At 40.9% G+C, this 19,749-nt stretch overlaps 1 protein-coding gene across 1 annotated transcript; it reads left to right on the plus strand.

Moving 5' to 3' along the window:
* Window positions 1-206: 206 nt before the first annotated feature.
* On the plus strand, window positions 207-19,504 carry LOC117272079 (pterin-4-alpha-carbinolamine dehydratase 2). Its single transcript, XM_033650813.2, has 4 exons — window positions 207-450; window positions 1,576-1,707; window positions 16,533-16,613; window positions 19,199-19,504. Exons 1-4 carry the CDS (start codon window positions 250-252, stop codon window positions 19,292-19,294), a joined length of 510 nt encoding a protein of 169 aa, XP_033506704.1. The 5' UTR covers window positions 207-249; the 3' UTR covers window positions 19,295-19,504.
* The last annotated feature ends 245 nt before the right edge of the window (window positions 19,505-19,749 follow it).

Here is a 19,749-nt window from a genome sequence, read left to right on the forward strand (position 1 = left end):
AATTAGTGTTGACAATACTTAGTTTTTTTTATACTTATCAGGTCATATTGATATAGCTAGGAGGAATAGCTAGGAGGAAATTAAATATGCATACCAAACTAAAGTTCTGATCTCAGGAGGATATAATAAATAAGTAATTAGAAGACCTCCATTCATCACTGCATGAAACACACTTGGAGGAATACCTTTGCCATAACCAGACTCCCATTAAAAATGTTGGATTTTAATCAGGCAGGAAGCTGAACAGCCATGGTAAAGTGTGTGTGGACAGGAGGGGACACTCCTGAGCAGAAGAGGTGGCAGTGGAGAGGGATAACAGCTCACAAAACGCTGGTTATGTCTGGGTTAATGTTTACCCTGAGGACGAGCAGCTCATGGCCCTGCCACCGCCTGTTGAGGCTGAGCAGTCTGCTGCTGCCTCCGCTCTCCAGGAACCACTCGGCTAATATGGTGAGTGCTGCAGTGACAGTCTGTTAGCATTAGCATGGATAAACATATGAAGCTGGACTTATGTAGCCACGTTTGAGAGTTATCTGATAAGACACACAGGAACTGCACAAACTTGAAGGCTCTGAAGTAGCAGGTGGCGATTGTCCCATGGAAGACGCGCCGTTGGCGTATGCAGAAATATGTACGCCAATCTCAATTCAAAATGCGCTTAATTAAATGTATTCATGCACATTCATAAAATGACACTCGTTTCAAGCAGCATTTTTGGCATTTACGGATTAGGTCACAGCCAGTCTTCTATTCGGCGTAAATAGTTTGATGTATATACCTCATTAGACAGTATTAGCTGAGATTATGTGTGCTCTTTCTCCCTCATGTGGGACTCCAATTCTGAGGATTTGCAGTGTCACAAAGTTGAATATTTCGACATTAAATTCTGATCTATAGATCATAAAGGTGCCGAATTGAAGAGTGGGTTATAAAAGGACAGACAAGCGTTATATTTTTTATAACTGTGAGTGTGAGGTTGCAAATAATTAAGCAAATATTAAACAGATCCTAAAATAATAATGAAGTTTGGTGTGTTCTTTTTTTAATGTACAGATGGAGAATTCACGCTCAGTGATTGCATTCATATTTCTGTGATATTTATATTTAACTGAATAACTCTTGTTCTCTTAATACATCCTGAGTATAACTTTATTTTTATGTGTGGCTATTGCTTCTTTGGTTGCTTGGCCAGCGTCAGTACTCATTATTGGTGCTATGCTGCCACCTTGTGGACGCAGCATTGATAGCACTCAGGTAACCACTACAATGAATTGGTCATCTGAATCACTTAAAACCTGTGGTGCCACAGTAGCAGCAATCTAAAGGCTCAATCAGCATGTCTAGATCAAGGTGGCATTTAGGCTAGAAGAGTGAGTGTGATGTTCTTAAATAATAAAAACAATACTGTTCCACAACTGAAACAAAAGCAGCATTTACTACAGCTTCTAGAGCACACTACAGCAGATTGAGAAAAGAGAATAAACACAATAACTGCTTATTCCAAGGTAATAACCTTAAAAAGAACAACGAAATTAAGTTGTACACGCTTTGAGTTTTGTTTGTGTTTGTCTCTAGTCGTCAGACTCCCACTGGCTCTCCCCGGCAGACCGGGATCAGCAGGTGATGGATCTCAGGGCCACAGGGTGGGTGGAGGTGGAGGACCGCGATGCCATCTTCAAAGAGCTTCACTTCAAAACCTTTAATCAGGTGTGTGTCTGTGTGTTTATATTTTGATGTACCTTCTGACAGGTTAGAGTCAGTGTTAATTCACGTCTGTAACATTTTTGTAAAGTGAGGTTATTTTATCACTCGATGCACAAGTATAGCAGGTCATTGTTTCAAATAGAAGTTATGTTGGTGTGATGTTGCTGCTCTAAAACAGAGCTGTCAGTATTGCTGCTGTCATTAGAAACATCAGTCTAGAGCTGGGTGTAAGTAGCTTAAAGATGAAGTAAATAAATTCTTGTCCCTTACATTATTGAGATTACAAGTCATATCTTAACACTGGGATCACAATATTGGACCAAAGCTGCATCACTGTGCAGCTGGTTAGAGTGCACATGGGCTTCTATTCGGTTTGTCATGAAAGAAAGAACACACACACACACACACAAGCAGCTGACATCTGCTTCAGTCTCTAGGTTTTTATTCCAGACGGCCAGTAGAGTCTGCATTGAAACTCTTTTTTTTTTTGGGTAAAGAAAAGGGGTTCTGCTGTGGTCTTCAGGGGGCTGTTGTAAGCTGTCTGGAGGTTGTTTGATGGGGATCAGGACGCAGACCGCCAGACACACGACCGTCTCACTAACCATCGGAAACACAGATATTCATCTGTGTTTATACGCTGATTGGTTGCAGGTGCAGCAGGGGGCACCTTCTTTTTTGGTTCCTACCTGCAAAGACTGGACGTGAACAACCTGTTTATGAGGCTTATCCTGGGTCTGATTAAATTCAGTATATGGTGTTTACATGCTCAAACACATACATGGGATACTTCAAAAACCCAAATATAAACGGGTTATTCATGTCTGTGTTAACGCATTTACCGGTGACTCCTGCAAAGTTGTTGTTTATGAGAGAGGGCAATATTCTTACTCATTGTCTTTGTCAATGGGGCAAGCATGTTGCTCTAAGACGGAACATGCTGTGCTCCACATGCATAACTGGAAATGATTGAAAGCCATAATAAAATAGTACACGTGAAGCTTGTGGCTATGAGTCAATAGTCAACTAGTGTTTAGTTAAAGCTGTGCTTGTTTAAAGCACCTGGACAACCCAAAGGGGCAGGTTCGTCACATGTAGGGCTGGGCCTCCTCTCGTGTTTTTCTATACTGGTGCCAATACAATACTGATACTGTGAGTTATGGTCCAGTAAAGAAGAACAAGTACATTCTGAAAATATTCATATGAGAAATAAGTGCAAATTTAACAATAATTCTCATCTTTTCAACAATCACTGAGTCTACTACTCACTGTTATAGTAGTGAGGCGCTGGCATCACCACACCAAACTTAATAGAGAACTGTATTCTGGTCACAGCGGAAAAGCCTCTGAAGCAGAATTTTACAACCCCAATACCAAAAAAGTTGTGAAATTGTTTAAAATGTATGTAAAAACATAAAACAATGATTTGCAAATCATTTGGACCTAAATTCAATTGATTACAGAACAAAGACAACATATTATTATTTCCATATTGGAAGCTTTTTTTAGATAAATATTCACTCATTCTGAATTTGATGCCCGCAACACGTTCCTAAAACGTTGGGACAGTCAGGGGCACAGCTGTGTTACATCACCTTTTCTTTCAGCAACACTCAGTAAGTGTTTGGGGACTGAGGACACGTATTGTTGAAGTTCTGGAAGTAACTTTTTTATTCTATGCAACTTTAGTTGCTCAACTGTCCGGGGTCTCCGTTGCTGATTTTGCACTTTATAATGTGCCACACATGTGCAGTGGGAGTCAGGTTTGGACTGCAGTCTGTGATCCACACTCTTTTACGATGAAGCCACACTGTTAGAACGCTTGCAGAATGTGTCTCATTGTCTCACTGGAATAAGCAGGGACATCCCTGTAAAAGATGTCATCTAGATGGCAGCATGTTGCTCCAAAACCTTTATGTACCTTTCAGCATTCATGGTGCCTTCACAGATGTGCAGGTTACCCATGATGCTATGGGCAGTAACAAGCCCCCCACACCATCACAGATGCTGGCTTTGAACTTTGTGCTGGTAGCAATCTGGATGGTCCTTTTCGTTTTTAGCCCTGAGGACACGTCAGTGATTTCCGAAAAAAGATTTTTGAACTTGTCAGACTACAGCACATTTTTCGTTGGTGCAGTGTTGTTGATATTTGGCTTTTGCTCTGCATGTAGAGCCTTATTTGCATTTGTAGATACAGCGACAAACTGTATTTACCGATGATGATTTTCCAAAGTGCTCCCGAGCCCATGTAGCAGTGTCCTTAACGCAATTATGTCAGTTTTTAATGCAGCACCATCAGAGGGGTCAAAGGTCACAAGCATTAGATGTCGGTTTTCAGCCATGCCCCTTACATCCACAGATTTCTCTGGATTCTCTGAATCTTTTGATGATATTATGAACTGTAAATGGCGAAATCACTAAATTCCTTGCAACTGTGTGCTAAGAAAGGTCGTTGTCAAACTGTAGGATGGTTTGCCCTCAGTTTTTCACAAAGTTAACATTCTTGCTTGCGAACAACAAAGCCCTCCTTGCCCTCTTGCTCCTTGTCCAATCTTTTTTTTGTTTAAGGCATCAAATTTAGAATAAGTGCATATTTCACAAGCAACAATACAGTTTATCAGCTTGTACATGGGCTATCTTGTCTCTGTACTGTATTAAATTGAATATAGGTCAAAAGAGATTTGCAAATCATTGCATTCTGTTTTTATTTACGTTTTACACAACGTCCCAACTTTTTTGGAATTGGGGTTGCACATGACGTAGGCTTCTCACTGTTAAACATGTTCCTGAAACCTGGCACTCTTTTAGCCTTCACAAGTGCATTGTTATTAGGTGTGCAAAGCCATCCAGTGGGCCTGATTGGACCCTTTGTTGAGCCAGTTCTGGCCCACGGGCCGCATGTTTGACACCCCTGGTTTCGGAGATGTCAGTCATTTTGGTATCTAGTGTTGCTGAGGTCGTTGCCTCATGTGCAATTGGACATAATGTCGAGGACACTACATCAATTATTTGAATTATAGAAACAAAAGTGAAACAATAATTGAAGCGCTATAAAAAATAGATACAAATTGTGTGTGTTTTTAGTTGGTTTATATTTTATGATGTCCTGTTCTGAGGAATTGTGATAGAACTTTTGAAGTCTTAAAGTCTTTGAACAACAATCTGCACTTGCGTACAACTCACAGAAGTTTCTGCAATAAAGAAAATATGTAGCATTTCTGTAAAATAGACAACAATCAAGGTTCATGTACTCGCTTTTTCTGGAGATTTCAACTGTATCCCACAGCCCTCTAACAAATGGAACTTGCTCAGGTGTTATTGTGACCCCAGTACACAGTTGGGTCACCTGATAACAAGTGGTAATATGAAGTCCTAGAAAAGAAACAGGTGCTGCGATCTTCCCTTCATTTACAGCCAACTGTTAAAGCCATGGGATATGATTGAAAGCTCCAGAAAATAAGCCAGTAAGTGGACCTTGAGATCAGTATATTTTACCGCACATCAGAGTTCACACAGATATGTATTTGTACTGTGTTTTTGTTGTGAAAAGGATTTTTCCTGAGGACATTTTTCAGGGTCGACCTGCCTCGAGTAGCTCTGCAAACAACTTGAAGTGTTTAATGTAACGTGCTTGTTGTACCAGACAGGTGCGGTTTATCACAGCACAGGAAGCAGGAAAATATTACTTTCCCTTTTTTAGTGCCTGTCTCAATAATATCACACTAAAAAAGAAACACTAAAAGTTATGTATGAATGTTTTTTGGCAGAGCATCGCGAGGCAGCTTGCTGCTTTGCCTCAGCCCTGTGTTGGGTGAAGTAAACTACAACATCTCAAGGCCACTTAGCGGACTTCCTCTAATCCTGTCGTTAGTTGTTTTAGCCCCTAAAATAGTCTGTTTTTACACTTCCCCGTGTTTGAAGTCGGGGGGCGAGCACTGACCTCCCCCATCTGCTCCTCCTGGCTCTAAAGCCTCTCCTCTTACCCCGACACGTCAGGCTGCATTACCCTGAGACACGCCAGGCGGCCAGTTGGCAGCAATTGGGGTTTCGATCAGAATGATTTCTTTCACAAACAATCAAATTGGTTAAAATGTTTCATCTGGTTCACAAACCACTAACAACCCCATCATTCCTTCTGGTAGATGTGCGTTGCTTTCTGTTTTTTTCTGTCATGCTTGTTGCCACCCTCCTTTCCCCATCTCTGTCTTTGTCTGTGTCTCATTCCCACTCTGTGCCCCATGTTATTGGGGAATGAGCTCATGTTGTTCCAATTTTACATGTTGGCAACTCTCTCCGTCTGTCCTTCTTTTTTGCTCTCTTTTATTCTCTCTCCAGCCACCCCTCCAGTTCTCTGATGCATTTTCGCAAACTCTCTAGCTCGTTTTTCATGGCTGTTCTTAAAGGGCTTTTACCAGAGGGGAATGGAGATGAGGAGCGACACGCTGGCTGATTTCCATTCGCCACTTATCTGCGAGTGATGGGCTTGAGGAAATCAGATCCCCGAGAGTTTATAATGAGAATAACAAATCCCCTCTCTGTGAGTTAAAAGACTTTGTCTTGTGGTCTCTAGGGGGCGGTAGAGGTGTGTCTATGACTGTGTAAATCCACAGTGGCAGTCCGTTGAAGTGGAGCTGAATAGTTGAGGCACAGAGCCACTCATGGCTGCAAATGAATTCAAAAAGAACATGACAGCTGGATTTGCTTTCTTTTTTTTTTTAACTTTATTTTTCTTTGATTAGGGCAAGTGGAAAGTGTTATGATGCTGTTGCAGCTCGGTAATTTATCTGCGGCATGTGGGCAAACTGTGCGTAGATAGTGGCAGTAGTCTGAGAAGTGACTGTGAGTTATTTTCCTCATCAAGTCCGGTGACGTTTAATCAGGTTTGAGAGGTGAAATCCTCTGTCTGGAGTTGCTTTGGTCAGTGAGAATCCCTGCAATCATATGTGGAAACATCTGTGTGTGTGTCTTTAATACTGTAAATTTTGGTTGGAAATTGTGCTTGTTTTTAAGTTGCAGTCACTGATATTGTTTACGCATCAAGCCATATGTTATGCATGTTTACAGACGAGCATCTGCTTCACGTTTCGGAAGATGAAGTGGAAACATTCATGCGACACAAGTGAAATGGGTAGCCTTAAGATGCAGTTTGTATAGGAGAGGTGAGCTGTGCATGCTCAACTGTTGTGTTACGTTAGCTGAAGTTGACAACGGTGGCATTCCATCTCCTCCCCACAAATACCAAAGTCGTGCAGCGATGGGAAGAAAATCACTCGAAAGCTGCATTTGGGATGGAAAAATGGCTCGTTTTTATCTCGACTCTCTCCTGCAAAGTAAACAACCCTCCCTTTAATAAGGGAGAGAAACGTTTAACCAGGTGTATGTCTTGGTTCAGAGTAAACTGTTTTTATTTACTGATTAACTATAGGTAGATTTAGGGTATCCACCAGGGGATCGCATGTCTTTTTCATAGGTGTTTTTTAAGACAAGTGTTGAAATGATTAGTCTGTCCGTCAAAAGAATAGATGGACTACAGCTTTGACAATAAAGCTTCAGTGTGTAGGATTTAGGCAGATATATTGGCTGAAATGGAATATAATATAAACAGTATGACTGAAAGTCACCTGAAAGTAAGAACTGTTGTGTTTTTGTTATCATAGAATTAGAGTGGGTCCTTGTCCATGGAGATTGCCATGTTGTTCCCCCGTGGTTCTACAGGAGCTTAGAACGGACAAACCAGACACTGGCTCTAGATTGGGCCCTTTGCATTGTTTGCGTTGGCCACCATAGATAGCAGTCCCTCTTCGACGAGAGTGTTGGAAAAACAGTGTTTTATTTTTGAACGTGAACTCTATTTACCGCTTTAAATCACTGGGTCCGTTTGTTTTAGAGAGGAGGAGACCTCTGTGGATAATTTGGCTCCTGGTGAAAACCTCCTGAATGTCAGGAAGTTTTTAATAAAAGAGGTGAGCACACATTAGCAGGTGCTGGGCTACTGGCCTGTCGCTGACATGCCGAGCAGTGTCGGAGAAACACTGGCTTATGACATGAAACTGCTTTATTCAGTGTTTTTACCGTTTTAAATCACTGTGTCCGTTTGTTTTGGAGAGGAGGAGGCCTGTGTGGAAAGTTCAGCTAATGGTAAAAACTTCCTGAATGTCTGGATCAGAAACAAGATAAGCACACATTAAGTTATCAGAGAAAATAGTTTGGCACACATCGACTCTCGGTGAAAACCTCCTGAACCTCCTCCTGTTGAAAGAATTCTAAGTGGGAGAAGTTTCAGCTGGTTGCAATCTGCAGTCCTCACCACTAGATGCCACTAAATCCCTCCAAATCTTACACACTGTTCCTTTAAGTATTTGGGAAAAATGCTAGATTTTGCTGCTTTTTTGTTTATATATAATTGTAAATTGAATATTGGGTTTTAAATATTGGGATGGGATGATTTTTCGCTATGTTATGACATTTTTAAGACTAAATGATAGATCCATTAATTAGCCAATTATTCAAGAGACTCAGAGATAATGAGACTTTAGTTTTAACTCTATTTAGGGTGCTTCATCAACTGAGGTCACCTAGTTAGTTTAGAATTGTCAGCTAAAGGGTTGAGATTAAATATGACAGAGACATTATGGTCTGTAAAGGTTACATTTTTGAGTTACAAATAAATCCTTAGTGTTGGCCATTTTCAAGAATTAGACAGTATTTCCTTGCAAGTCCACATCACATTAGAATTCATGAAAAGTATTTAGAATGAAAGGGGTGCAGGGATTCACGACACTGGTGATTTTGTTGGACATAAATGTATTAACCAATATGTTGATAGTATGGCTATATTTTTAGTGAGTACCTACAGTATTCGCTTAGCAGTATCCTCTTAGTAGGGCTATATTGCTGCAGGTATGTTCTCCTAACCTTTCAGTGACTTCTGCACGTGTCCACGTGTAACATGAAAAGACGTCTTATTGAAAATAAGTTTGAAAGGGTCAGTGACCAGGCCTTCACATATTTAAAGGACAGGGAGGTGTGTTAGTTGGCCACGTTCAACCTCATAATGAGCACATAAATGTCACAGACTGATGCCGTGATGCAGTAAAACTCTTCAAAGCTGCTTTGAGGTCATATTAGAAAAAGCTATTCTGTGTCAAAAGGTTTTCCAGAGTAATAAAAAATAGCAAGTGATATATATAAATTCACAACATTTACAGTCATATTTGTGCAAAAAAACAATGCCAAAAAGAATACGACACAAACTTTGAGACAAACAACACGCCAAAGTTGTGGTTAACCACAGACGATAACCGCATTACAAGCACCGGAAAAAGCTGCAACGTCCACACAGCTTCTGGACTTAAGTTCCAATTTTGAGACTGAGGAGAGCACTGCAGTGTTCCGACAGCTCCCTCCGCTCCCACCGCTCCGCTCGCAGAGGCTGATCCCCCTTTTTATATTCAGTCGGGGGCTCCCTCTCCACCAAAGCTCCCTCAAGCCTCTGCCTCTCGTTACGGGCCTTGCTCTGCTTGTGTTGAATAAGTTGTCCTACAACTAAACTGAGCCCCTGGGTAAACCAAACTCTCAGAGCCATCCCCCTCCTGCTTTACACAGACACACACACATGCACACACATGCACACACATGCACACACACACACACACACACACACACACACGCTCCCACAGTTTGCATACATTGATATTACCCTGTTGTTGTGCTTCCTGTCCATGAATATGATTTACAAAACTGACAATTTAATAGTATTTTCTGCACAATTAAACACTGAATTCCTGTTTTTGTTGAGTGTGTGTTGACATATGTAGAATTATGATATACAGTTATAATTTTGGTCCATTATCTAAAAAAAAAACACTTGCTGAATTCAGCACTAACAATATATGACTAGCATGATTTTCTTTTTGTCATAAGTTTTATTAAATACTAAATACTTTTGAATACAGATAAAATAAATAATTGAAAAACTCAGGATTCTATATTTGTTAATATAGGAAATAATCAGCCCTAACTCAATTAATTATGTAATTAAATATTTGTATGTTGTATTCCAGAGTTTCTTAACTATGGGAATATAGTGGTCAGTTATAGTGTCATAAATTAACAGTTTCAGTAGCTTTGCCACTGACAAATAAAATTCTGTCAGAAACACACACAAAAAAGTTTATTTACTGGCTTTGAAATGTTTGAAATTGTTAAGATATTTGAAATACATTAAACATCATTCCACCGTCCTTCAAAATTCCATACCTAACCCTTGTGTTTACACACACATGTATACATAATCACCCTACACAAGCGCTCACACCGTATCCCTTACTCACAGCGAGAGGCAGGTTAATCGGCTCAGCGGTGTTCAGTTCCCACCTCCGTCTCCAAAATGGAACTTTCCCTGGGAACTGGAGGCATCACGCATTCACCTCATCTTGTGAAAATGGCTGCAGGGAAGCAGCGAGGTGTGGCGCCCGAGCAGAGGTGGTTAGATAATCTGGCTATCAGTCCTTGGGTAAGCTAAGATGTCCCTGACGTCTGCTGTCTTTTGACGAGCCCAATGTCTTTTTAAGCCCTTGCTGGTAACGCTGCAGTTAATGAGGGGGTTTGCATAAGTTGGCCTTAACGCCATGCCTGAGCATTACATGACACTCTTTACATAAATAGGAGCTGACTTGCGTGAACATTTGTTACACGGGATATTAGTCACTTAATGAGTGTTCACAGCGTGCATCACCTTTGTCAGGGTGTCAAATTGGAGCTCGTCTGTGTTTCTCAACTTTAAGAATGTGAACTTGAGAAGATTATGATGTTACACATGCCCAGCAGAGCTCGGTGCGCTACATGAGAGCTACATGAGAGAACTTCAGTGCTTGGCAGCTTTGCTTCATAATTATTCAATATTTTGCTTTAAGTTACATGTCAACTTAGTGGGCAGCCGTGTCCGGCCAGCTGGAAGCTTGTGAAGAGCTGTTTGGGAAAGGAGAGAAATGAGACATAAGAGGTGTGGTCATCATCATCATCATCATCATCATCATCACCACCACCACCACCGTGCAATTCAGTGTTCTTGCCTTTCACTGTAGAGGAGCGAAGGTTTTCCAGGGGGCTGATGCTGACGCGGGTGATGATGGGGCTCGCAGGGGTAATCATCGGGTAGTCGTGGTGGTGTGTAATGGAGGAGAGCGGCTTGTCTTCATGTGTGTGTCGACACATGCTTGTGTGTGTGCTGAGGAGGTGTGCATATGTGCATTCAAACATGCATCAGTGTGCATGTGTGTGTGTCTGTCAGAGGCTAGTAAGAGTATAGGCACAATCTGCATGCACTTAGTCCTGGCAAGACAGAGCAGGCGTTTCTAAGCCCCTGGACCGCGCGGCGGTGGAAAACCGATCTGTAAATAACAGACACATGTGTTTGAAACTGAGTCCTGTATTCCAGCCCACGGCCGCAATGAGAGAGAGAACACCACTCTGCTCCGACGTCAAATTGTCTCATCCAGTGTTGTATGACAATCATGCCGTAATAGCACCAAATCGGCTCCTCAAAAGCGAGTGCGTGGGGGAAAGGGGCATAGCGGGGGTCTGCCGTCGGGTGTTTCTGATTATTTGAGATGGGGGCCTGCATAATGTCATGTCAAATTATCTGACTCTGACAGCTACAGCTTGTTGGGCCAGTTGGAGAGAACGGCTGGCTGGCTAAATGGATGAACAGCCGACTGGCTGGCTGACCTGTTGGCTCGAGAAGTGTGGCCCGGACAATACAAATGGGGTAAACAAAGCACTCTGAGAGGGAGAGTCCTTGACCTCTGTTGACATAAGACCTCAGCTGGGAGTTGAGGGCTGGTTTTATTTCCTTGTTTGGCCCAAGTGGAGGGCGTTGAGTTGACCTACAGGTGACAGACAGCCATAGCACTGCCACTTCGCCAGTATTGTGTCCTGCTACTCTCCTTACTGCCCCCGAGGGACCACCTCCTGGGAGAGAAGGCCAATGTAGGGCGAAATTTTTCAGGCCTTTTCAGGATTTCAGGTTATTTGGACATTCAACTCCAATTCATTTGTAGTGGGAGATTACGGCTTTCCTTGCCTTTTTCTCGCCTCATTTTTGTCTTCCTGCTACATGAAGAGGCATCTCTCAGGGCTCATGTTGCATACAGGCTGAACTTGTCATCTTCTGTTTCACATTTTGCTGTCCTCCGAATTACATTTTGCTCTGTGGTTCTTTGCACATCAATGAGGTTTAAATGTGGACATGTAACTGTTTGGGAAGTGTGACACTTTGCTTGATAAAAGCAGTGCGGCCCGTGCATTGTGCAGCACTTTGAAGTTTGGATAATGAGTATAATCTCTGGTTGGGGTTGGTTCACTGTCAACTCAATTGATTCAAAATGAAAATAAAAAACACACTTATAATACAGCATTTGTTGTTAATCATTGGAGAACTTCAGCATGCCATGAGCTGGCTTTGGAAGACAAATACACTTCTTGAATTAAAACTAAATTGAAGTGACCAATTATTCGTCCAGACTACGAGTTCCTTACTCTGCCAAGTTTGGAAATCTGTGGAAACCTATTGTACAGATGTGACTGCAGATGTTTGCAGTTGCAGACCCGTCGTAATGTCACTGAATCTACAACTGTGTTATTGTGATGATGTTGCCTTAAAGTGGTGTGACACAGTTGGCAGAGATGTAGTGTTAAAAGGGATCCTCCCTGTATTAAAGAGGGAAGTGCACTCGTTATTCACACATGCTGATCAAGGCCACAAGCCTGAAAACAGTTCATCTCCAGCGGGAATAAATTTGAAACTGTTCCAGTAAAATGCAACCCTATACTCTCACAGTCATGAACACAGTAATAATCAGCATACAGCATTTGGACTGCTGACCAAAACCCTCAAATCTAGCCAACAAATGTAACAGGCAGTAAGTCGAGCCCAACTGGATTTTTTAGGCTAATACTGATATTGGTATTTTTCTGAATACAGTTTACAATTGTTACAATTGTAATGCCATACATATAAATGTCATAATCTTCCAGTAATATTGATCTAGCTCTAGCATGGATGTACAAAGAAAACTGGATAAAGTGTTGAGGGCGAGACTTCGCTCATTCCTACGAAAGTTGCTCAGTGGTGCATGAAGCAGAATTGATTTCTGTGGTATGAAATTTCCCGGATCTTCCGGATCATTGGGCCCATAGAACAAGCTTACTAGAGACTTACAGTGGTCGAGCAGCTAAATTTTGGTGATTGCTGCGTTCACATGGATTCAGGCAGAAGGTAGACGGCATTCGGAAAACACCTTCTGAATGGCACGGGAAAAACAAACAAACTCTGACAGAATGGACGATAAAATGAAACACGCATGATGAAATGGTAATGCTGTATTGTTTAAATAATTATTTAATGGAGATTATTTTATAAAGTTTTTCCAGTAATGTCCGGTAATTGTCCAGATTGCCCATGTTTTTGTCTCGTGTGAGGGAACCATCTAATATTTGGTTGTAAATTCCATTGCAAAAGATGGCAAAAAGTTAAAATATTTTAACTTTGAATGGCAATGCCGTCTACCATTACAGCTGCCAGTATTCTCTGCCGCTCTCACTTAATTCTACCGTACTGCTCTCATCAGCTAAAATGACATCCGGTTTACCATCTGCTGGATTACATGTGAACGCAGCGTTAGCCCTCTGCTAATTTGAATGGGGATAAAAATAATTTAATTGTTGGGTCGTCTAGACTTGTGAATATTTTAAGACCAAATTGATCATATTCTTCAGACATCTCTTTCTGCAGTGCAAATCAAAGGGAAAAAGTCTTTTTGTGCCCTGCGGCATCACATGACAGACCCAGAAGTTGTAATTCCATGTTGGGCCACAATTGAAAATTGGCTTAAAAAAAGTGGTTTCTGTCATTTTTGGGAGTTCCTGTCACACTGATGTATGTTCAAGTGTTCATCTTTCTGATAAGTTTGTTTGTATTTATTTATTTATTGCTATAAAATGCAGGTGTGACTTCATGATTGACAGCATGTGTCATTCAGTGTGCCTGCGATCAATGCCACTGCTTGTGATTGGGTCTGACAGGTGTATTGGTGGGACCTTGATACCGCAGCTCCACCTACCGATCAGGAAGTGGCTCCGAAAGGGCAACATGGCAGTGCCCACATCTGGGATGATCATTTTTGTACCATGGGGGAAGTTGAGAAACCATCTTTATATGCAGTGTATGATGTGAACGAGCATAATTAAAATCTGCAGCTCAAAGGTCTAGAGTATGCAGATCCACCACAGCAACACGTGTCTTGTGCCTATGAGGGTGACAAAAAGAAAAGAATGAAAATGTAAATTTGAATGCTCGTGTAAAAACTATCTTCATGCATATTCTTACACCAAGTCTGGCCAGTCTGGAGTGTGTTGAAATGCCAAGGGGTCGAGTTTTTGTTCCGTAACAGAGTCCAGGCTGGAAAGTGAGTTTTTGAAAGAACATGGTGTTTTGAAACGGGACAATGTGCAGGAACCCTTAAGTGTTCACACAGAATCCTTTTACCTGTCACTCAATGTTCCTCGGCAGCAGATTAGCCTGAGCTCAGCCCTGAGAGAGAGAGGACATGTTTGGACAACACCTGACATGACAGGCTGCTTAGCCATCTCCATTAGAGCCAATGAGAGCTGAGAAAAAGCAGACCGCCTCAGTCTCCAAATTGGTGCCAGTGGGGTCAAGTTGCAGGAATATGCCAATTACTTAAATTGATCAGGAGACGGTTTCCTTGATAACCAATTTGATCAAGCTGCCGATCGTGTTACACGTGTCGCGCTGCACGGGCACTGAACAGGACGTCTCAGAAATTGGTTACAACGCACTAAAAAGGCTAAATGCAATTCCTTCTGTGAGAGTAATTCTGTTTCGTCATGTCAGGTGGTGGACGGAGCCGCAGCCATGGTCTGTAAACAATGGCGTTTCAGTTGATTTAATTAGGCAGGGAGGAAGTATTTAGGGGCTTAATTGAGATTGCAGTGGGAAATTGCTCTGAAATAGGTCTACCTGATTTTTTTTCTCCTCTCCTCACAGTGGGCATGACGAGGGATTTCACTCTCCTCTTTGTAGATAATTAGAATAACCATAATCACTCCCTGGATGGCCTGTGATTGGAGGGAGCCACATGCCAAACTCAAAATATGAAGAGTGTGTATGTTTCCAAGTGTGTGCCTGCGTGCTGTCTGCTCCTCACGTGGGTGTGGAAGTATGCACATACATGCCTTCACGAGGGTTTTCTACATGCACAGAGTCTTTTCTGTGCCTCAGATGGCAGCATTGCTCCTTGTGCTGTGTATGTCCACTGCTATGTTTTGCTCATTTCTTTTCCAGCTGCAACAATAAGTCGAAAATGATTAGCAACTATTCTGATAATCATTTAATCGTCTTGAGTCATTTTATAAAAGGAAAAAAAAAGTCCCCAAATTCTTGGGATACAGCTTTTAAAATATGAATAGTTTCTGCTTTATTTAGTTTTCTGTAATTGTAAACTGAATATCTGTGGATATTAGACTATTTGTCAGACCAAACACGATACTTGAAAGTGCAGAGGTGTGAACTTGAGTCAAAGCACAAATTTGGTGACTTTAGTATGAACTGGACAAAATTAAAAATAGATTGCAAACTGACTTGGACTTAAACACCAATGAGTGCTGACTTCACTTGTACTGGAGCCTTTTAACTTGAAAATATTTGATACTTTCCCCCAAATCCGAAGATTAAAAGGTGTTTTTTGTTTTTAAAGATCAATTAGTTTCACTTGATTTTTTTTTTTTTTGTTGTTGTTGTTGACATTTTTCATTTTATTTAATTTTCGACATTAAACATGCAACCACATGCAATAGCACATTAAAGGACAAACAGTCTTACAGAAAAAGTCTCACAAATATGGAGAGAGAGAAAAATTAACATTTTTCCAATATGAGATGAGATTAATACAGCAAGACCAAAGAGAAACATACATATTTAATTCTGATTCATGTTGCTGTATGATATGAAAGTGCACTGTCAGCACTACTTTTTTAAAATGATTAAGTTCACTCGCACTTGTTTTAACTGATAAAATTTTAAAAAGCATTCATAGTAAAGTAAAGAGCATATTATGACTTGTTTCAGACTCGAATCTCAAAGTTAAGGACTTAGGTCTCAACTCAGGACTTGCTTGTCTTGACTTGGGACTTGAGTGAAAAAACTCGAGGCTTACTTGTGACTTGCCAAGCAATAACTTGGTCCAACCTCTGCGATGTTGCCATCTTGGGGTTTGGGAAATTGTGACGTGGATTTTGTCTGCCAATTTTATAGACTAAATAACCTGCTGATTAATCTAGAAAATAATTGATTGATTAATTTATATTGGAAATAATAGTAGTTGCACCTTTTTTCATCCTGGGTGTATTGATTCTGACCCTATTAGCAAAGTTAAATTAATGCTGCAACACATTTCTGGGTACAGTGCCATTTTTTGTGATGGAACATTATAATTTTACAAGATCTCTGTCAGGAGCCTTTTATGTATGTTTTTAATAGTTTCACAAACTGATTGCATTTATATTTTTTTAGGAATGGCATTTTTATATCTAACTATATGTTTTCAAATATGTGCACTATTTTGAAGGCTGTAGTTTGTGATGCTGTCTAACTGCTTTGCATTGTACTGGAAGTTGTTTCTAATATTCTGTCCACCCCAATTATATCATTGAGAGTAAAAAGGCATGCAAAGATGCAGTTTTTTTTGTAGAGGAGAAATCCACTTCCTGATGTGTGTTTGACTGACAGACGATTGTTTCTTCCTAACCAGGCATTTGGCTTCATGTCACGAGTGGCTCTGCTGGCGGAGAAGATGAACCATCACCCAGAATGGTTCAACGTTTATAATAAGGTAATGACTTTCTCCACATTATGGCCCAAATCACAATTTGTAATAGTGATTGAGGAGTCACTTACAGTGCTCAATTTGTTTAGTATCCATTACAGAAATCACGGCCTGCAGACTCAAACAGTGTTATCATGGCTACGTGTTTGAGTTACTGCCATATTCGCAATTCTACGGTTGGCTTATGACAAATTACAGACACACCGAGATCAATCAAACCCGGATAAAGTCAGATTTTTTCATGTCAAACAATCCTCGCTGGTTCTGGAGAGCTCTCCACTCAAAGCCTGAAACACACTCCGTTAGTCAGAACGACGAAAAAGCGCAGTAGCTTCACACTCTAATCCCGTCGTTTTTCTTGTGAAAAGCTCTGCAAATATCTCTACCTCCCCTCCACAGCCCCAACACTCACGCACACTCTCACTTTCCTTGCCTCAGAAATAAAGTAGTGGTTGATATGACAAACCCAGTCCCTGAAAATCTCTCAGCATTAGGCTGTAGCCACTGAGTTACTGTGTGGTGGACCGGGCCGCTCTGACAGGAATGCTGCTCCTAATCCACTCTTTATTAAAGTGGCTGTAGAATGGTGCTACAGGTCTCAGGGCCCCCACAGCACTTTCCACCAGACACTTACACATAAATCCCACTCTGACTGAGCTTCAGCCTTGACAAAATAGATGCAGTGTATACTGAGCTACTGCTAATGTTCTATTAATATTCATTCATGCTCTGCTCTGTTTTATCGGCTCTCAGTATTAAGATGGGAGTTTACAAACATTTCTCTCTGGGCCGGAGCTGCTCTCCAGGCAGTAACCTCATGGGCTGAGTCAAATGCAGCCTGCTGGACGTGGAATTGGAAGTGCGTTGAATTTATCACAGTTTCTGTCAAGTAACAGGACAATATCTGTAACTCTATGTGGATCAAGGCTTAAAAAAATAGTTCAACATTTGGGAAACACGCTAATTCACTTTCATTCCAAAACTGAGATCAGGAGATCGGTCTGGTGTCTGCACATTAAGTACAGAGTAGGGGCTGGCACAGTTTTTCACTACATGATTATTGTTGCCAAAAGAGTTTATGATAATGATATTATTGTGATTTCTATTGAATTTTTAAATTAATAATAACAATGCTATCAGTCATATTCATCTGACTGATAGTTCAGTTTTTTATTGTGCATTTTTTTCCTGTTTTGTTTTTTTTGGCAAGTGTGGGAGGTGGAGAACGAGTCTGTAACCATAACTATATAAAAGTGCACAAAAATAGCACTTAAGTGTACATAAAGGAACTTAATGTATTGTGAAAAGGCAGCCAGATGGTGTTGGAGAAGGGAGACAAATCGAATACTGAAAGAAATGGAAATGATTTAAGAGAAGCTGGATTATTTACACGACATCATCAATATTATTAACATAATATTAGTATTTCATTTTTGAATATCATGGTTATTGTCAATACTGGTATATTGGAACACCCCTAATACAGGGTCAGGATGTGGCTAGCCTAGCTTAGCATAAAGACCGGAAACAGGGCAAATATCTAGCCTGGTTCTGTCCAAAGTAAAAAAAATAAACATACCTAATAACACCTAAAGCGTTTTAGCAACAACAGCGGGGTGCAGTGCTTGTTCGCAACTCCCTTAAGTCCCGTCTTCCCAGTATTGTCACACCTAAAATATACCAAAACCTGGGCTCACTGGCAGAATCTGGCAACCAACGATGTAACTAGCAATGCAACACAGAAGTACTGCATCAGCGAATAAACTGTTATTTGTAGAGAATTACCTCCAACACCTCACTCACCATGAGGGTGGCTCAGGCTCAGGAGGTAGAACGTGTTGACTACTATTTGGGCAGTCGGAGGTTCGATCCAGTCCAGTGTTATCAAAGTGTCCTTGGGCAAAATACTGAACCCTGAATTTCTCTCCAAGGCTTTGCCATCGGTGTGCGAATGTACGTGTGAATGGTTATATTTAAGATCCTGATGAACAGATTGGCACCTTGCATGGCAGCCGCTGCCATCAGTGTATAAATGTGTGTGTGAATGGGTGAATGTGGCGTGTAGTGTAAAGCGCTTTGAGTGGACAGAAGACTAGAAAGGCGCTAAATGCAAGTCCAATTATAAAACTTAGCTTTTAAGTCAACAGGAGAAAAAGAGGTACAGTTATACTCACCGATGCTTATGCTGTTACAGGAATACTCTACCATAAAACTGTGTTATGATGAACAAATACTCAACTCTAGGACTTAAAAAGTGGCTCTGACAGTAGCAGCAGTTACAAGGGAGCCCAATTGTGGATAGTCACGGCTAAAAAAAAATACATATATAAAAACATACAAAAAAAACACTCTGCCAACATAATCCACTTCTCCTTGATTCACACGAGTTCCTGAGTGAAGTATTTATTTTGACCAGACATCCCCTTTGTCATATAAATTTGTCAATTACATAACTTGCAATCTGAAATGTTTGGATTTTACCAACATTGTTTATTTATTTCATAGTAAAACTGTGATTACAGCCCCAATTTTCTGTTTGGTCGACATGCTGTTGCTTTGTAATTGCAAACAATGTGTATGTGTCCTCACAGGTCCAGATTACGTTGACTACACATGACTGTGGAGGACTGTCAAAACGGGACATCAAAATGGCCAAGTTTATTGACAAAATTGCACTTTCAATGTAAAAGTTTAAGTGTTAAATCAGAAGTCCACCTTGTTTCTCTGCTTTCAGTCACACCTCTGCTCAGTCAAAGAATTATTCCTCATATTGATCCACAGACCTCTGGTTGATCTTAAATAAAATCTGTAACAGAGTTTCTATTTTTGTGTTTTTATGTTGTTTGCAGCACATTTTGTACAAGCTTTCTGCAAGAATAAAACTTTGATTTTGTGAAGCGGTGTTGTCTCTGTAAACTGATTTACGGCAGTGTAGCTCTGCACTGACTCTTGAACAGGATGACATTTCTAAGGCTTTGGAGAAAACCTTGCTCTGTGGTTTAGATTCCACCTCTAACTGATTCTGGCAGATTTAATTTCGCTGTGTGTGTCACTGTGTGGTTTTCTTGTTTTCAGCAGTGTTTATTTTCACACATGGAATTAAAATGGAGCGTAATTGCTCTGCAGTACTCTGTCCGGTACT

The sequence above is a fragment of the Epinephelus lanceolatus genome, chromosome 11, assembly GCF_041903045.1.
Source record: "Epinephelus lanceolatus isolate andai-2023 chromosome 11, ASM4190304v1, whole genome shotgun sequence".
Lineage (NCBI taxonomy): Eukaryota > Metazoa > Chordata > Actinopteri > Perciformes > Serranidae > Epinephelus > Epinephelus lanceolatus.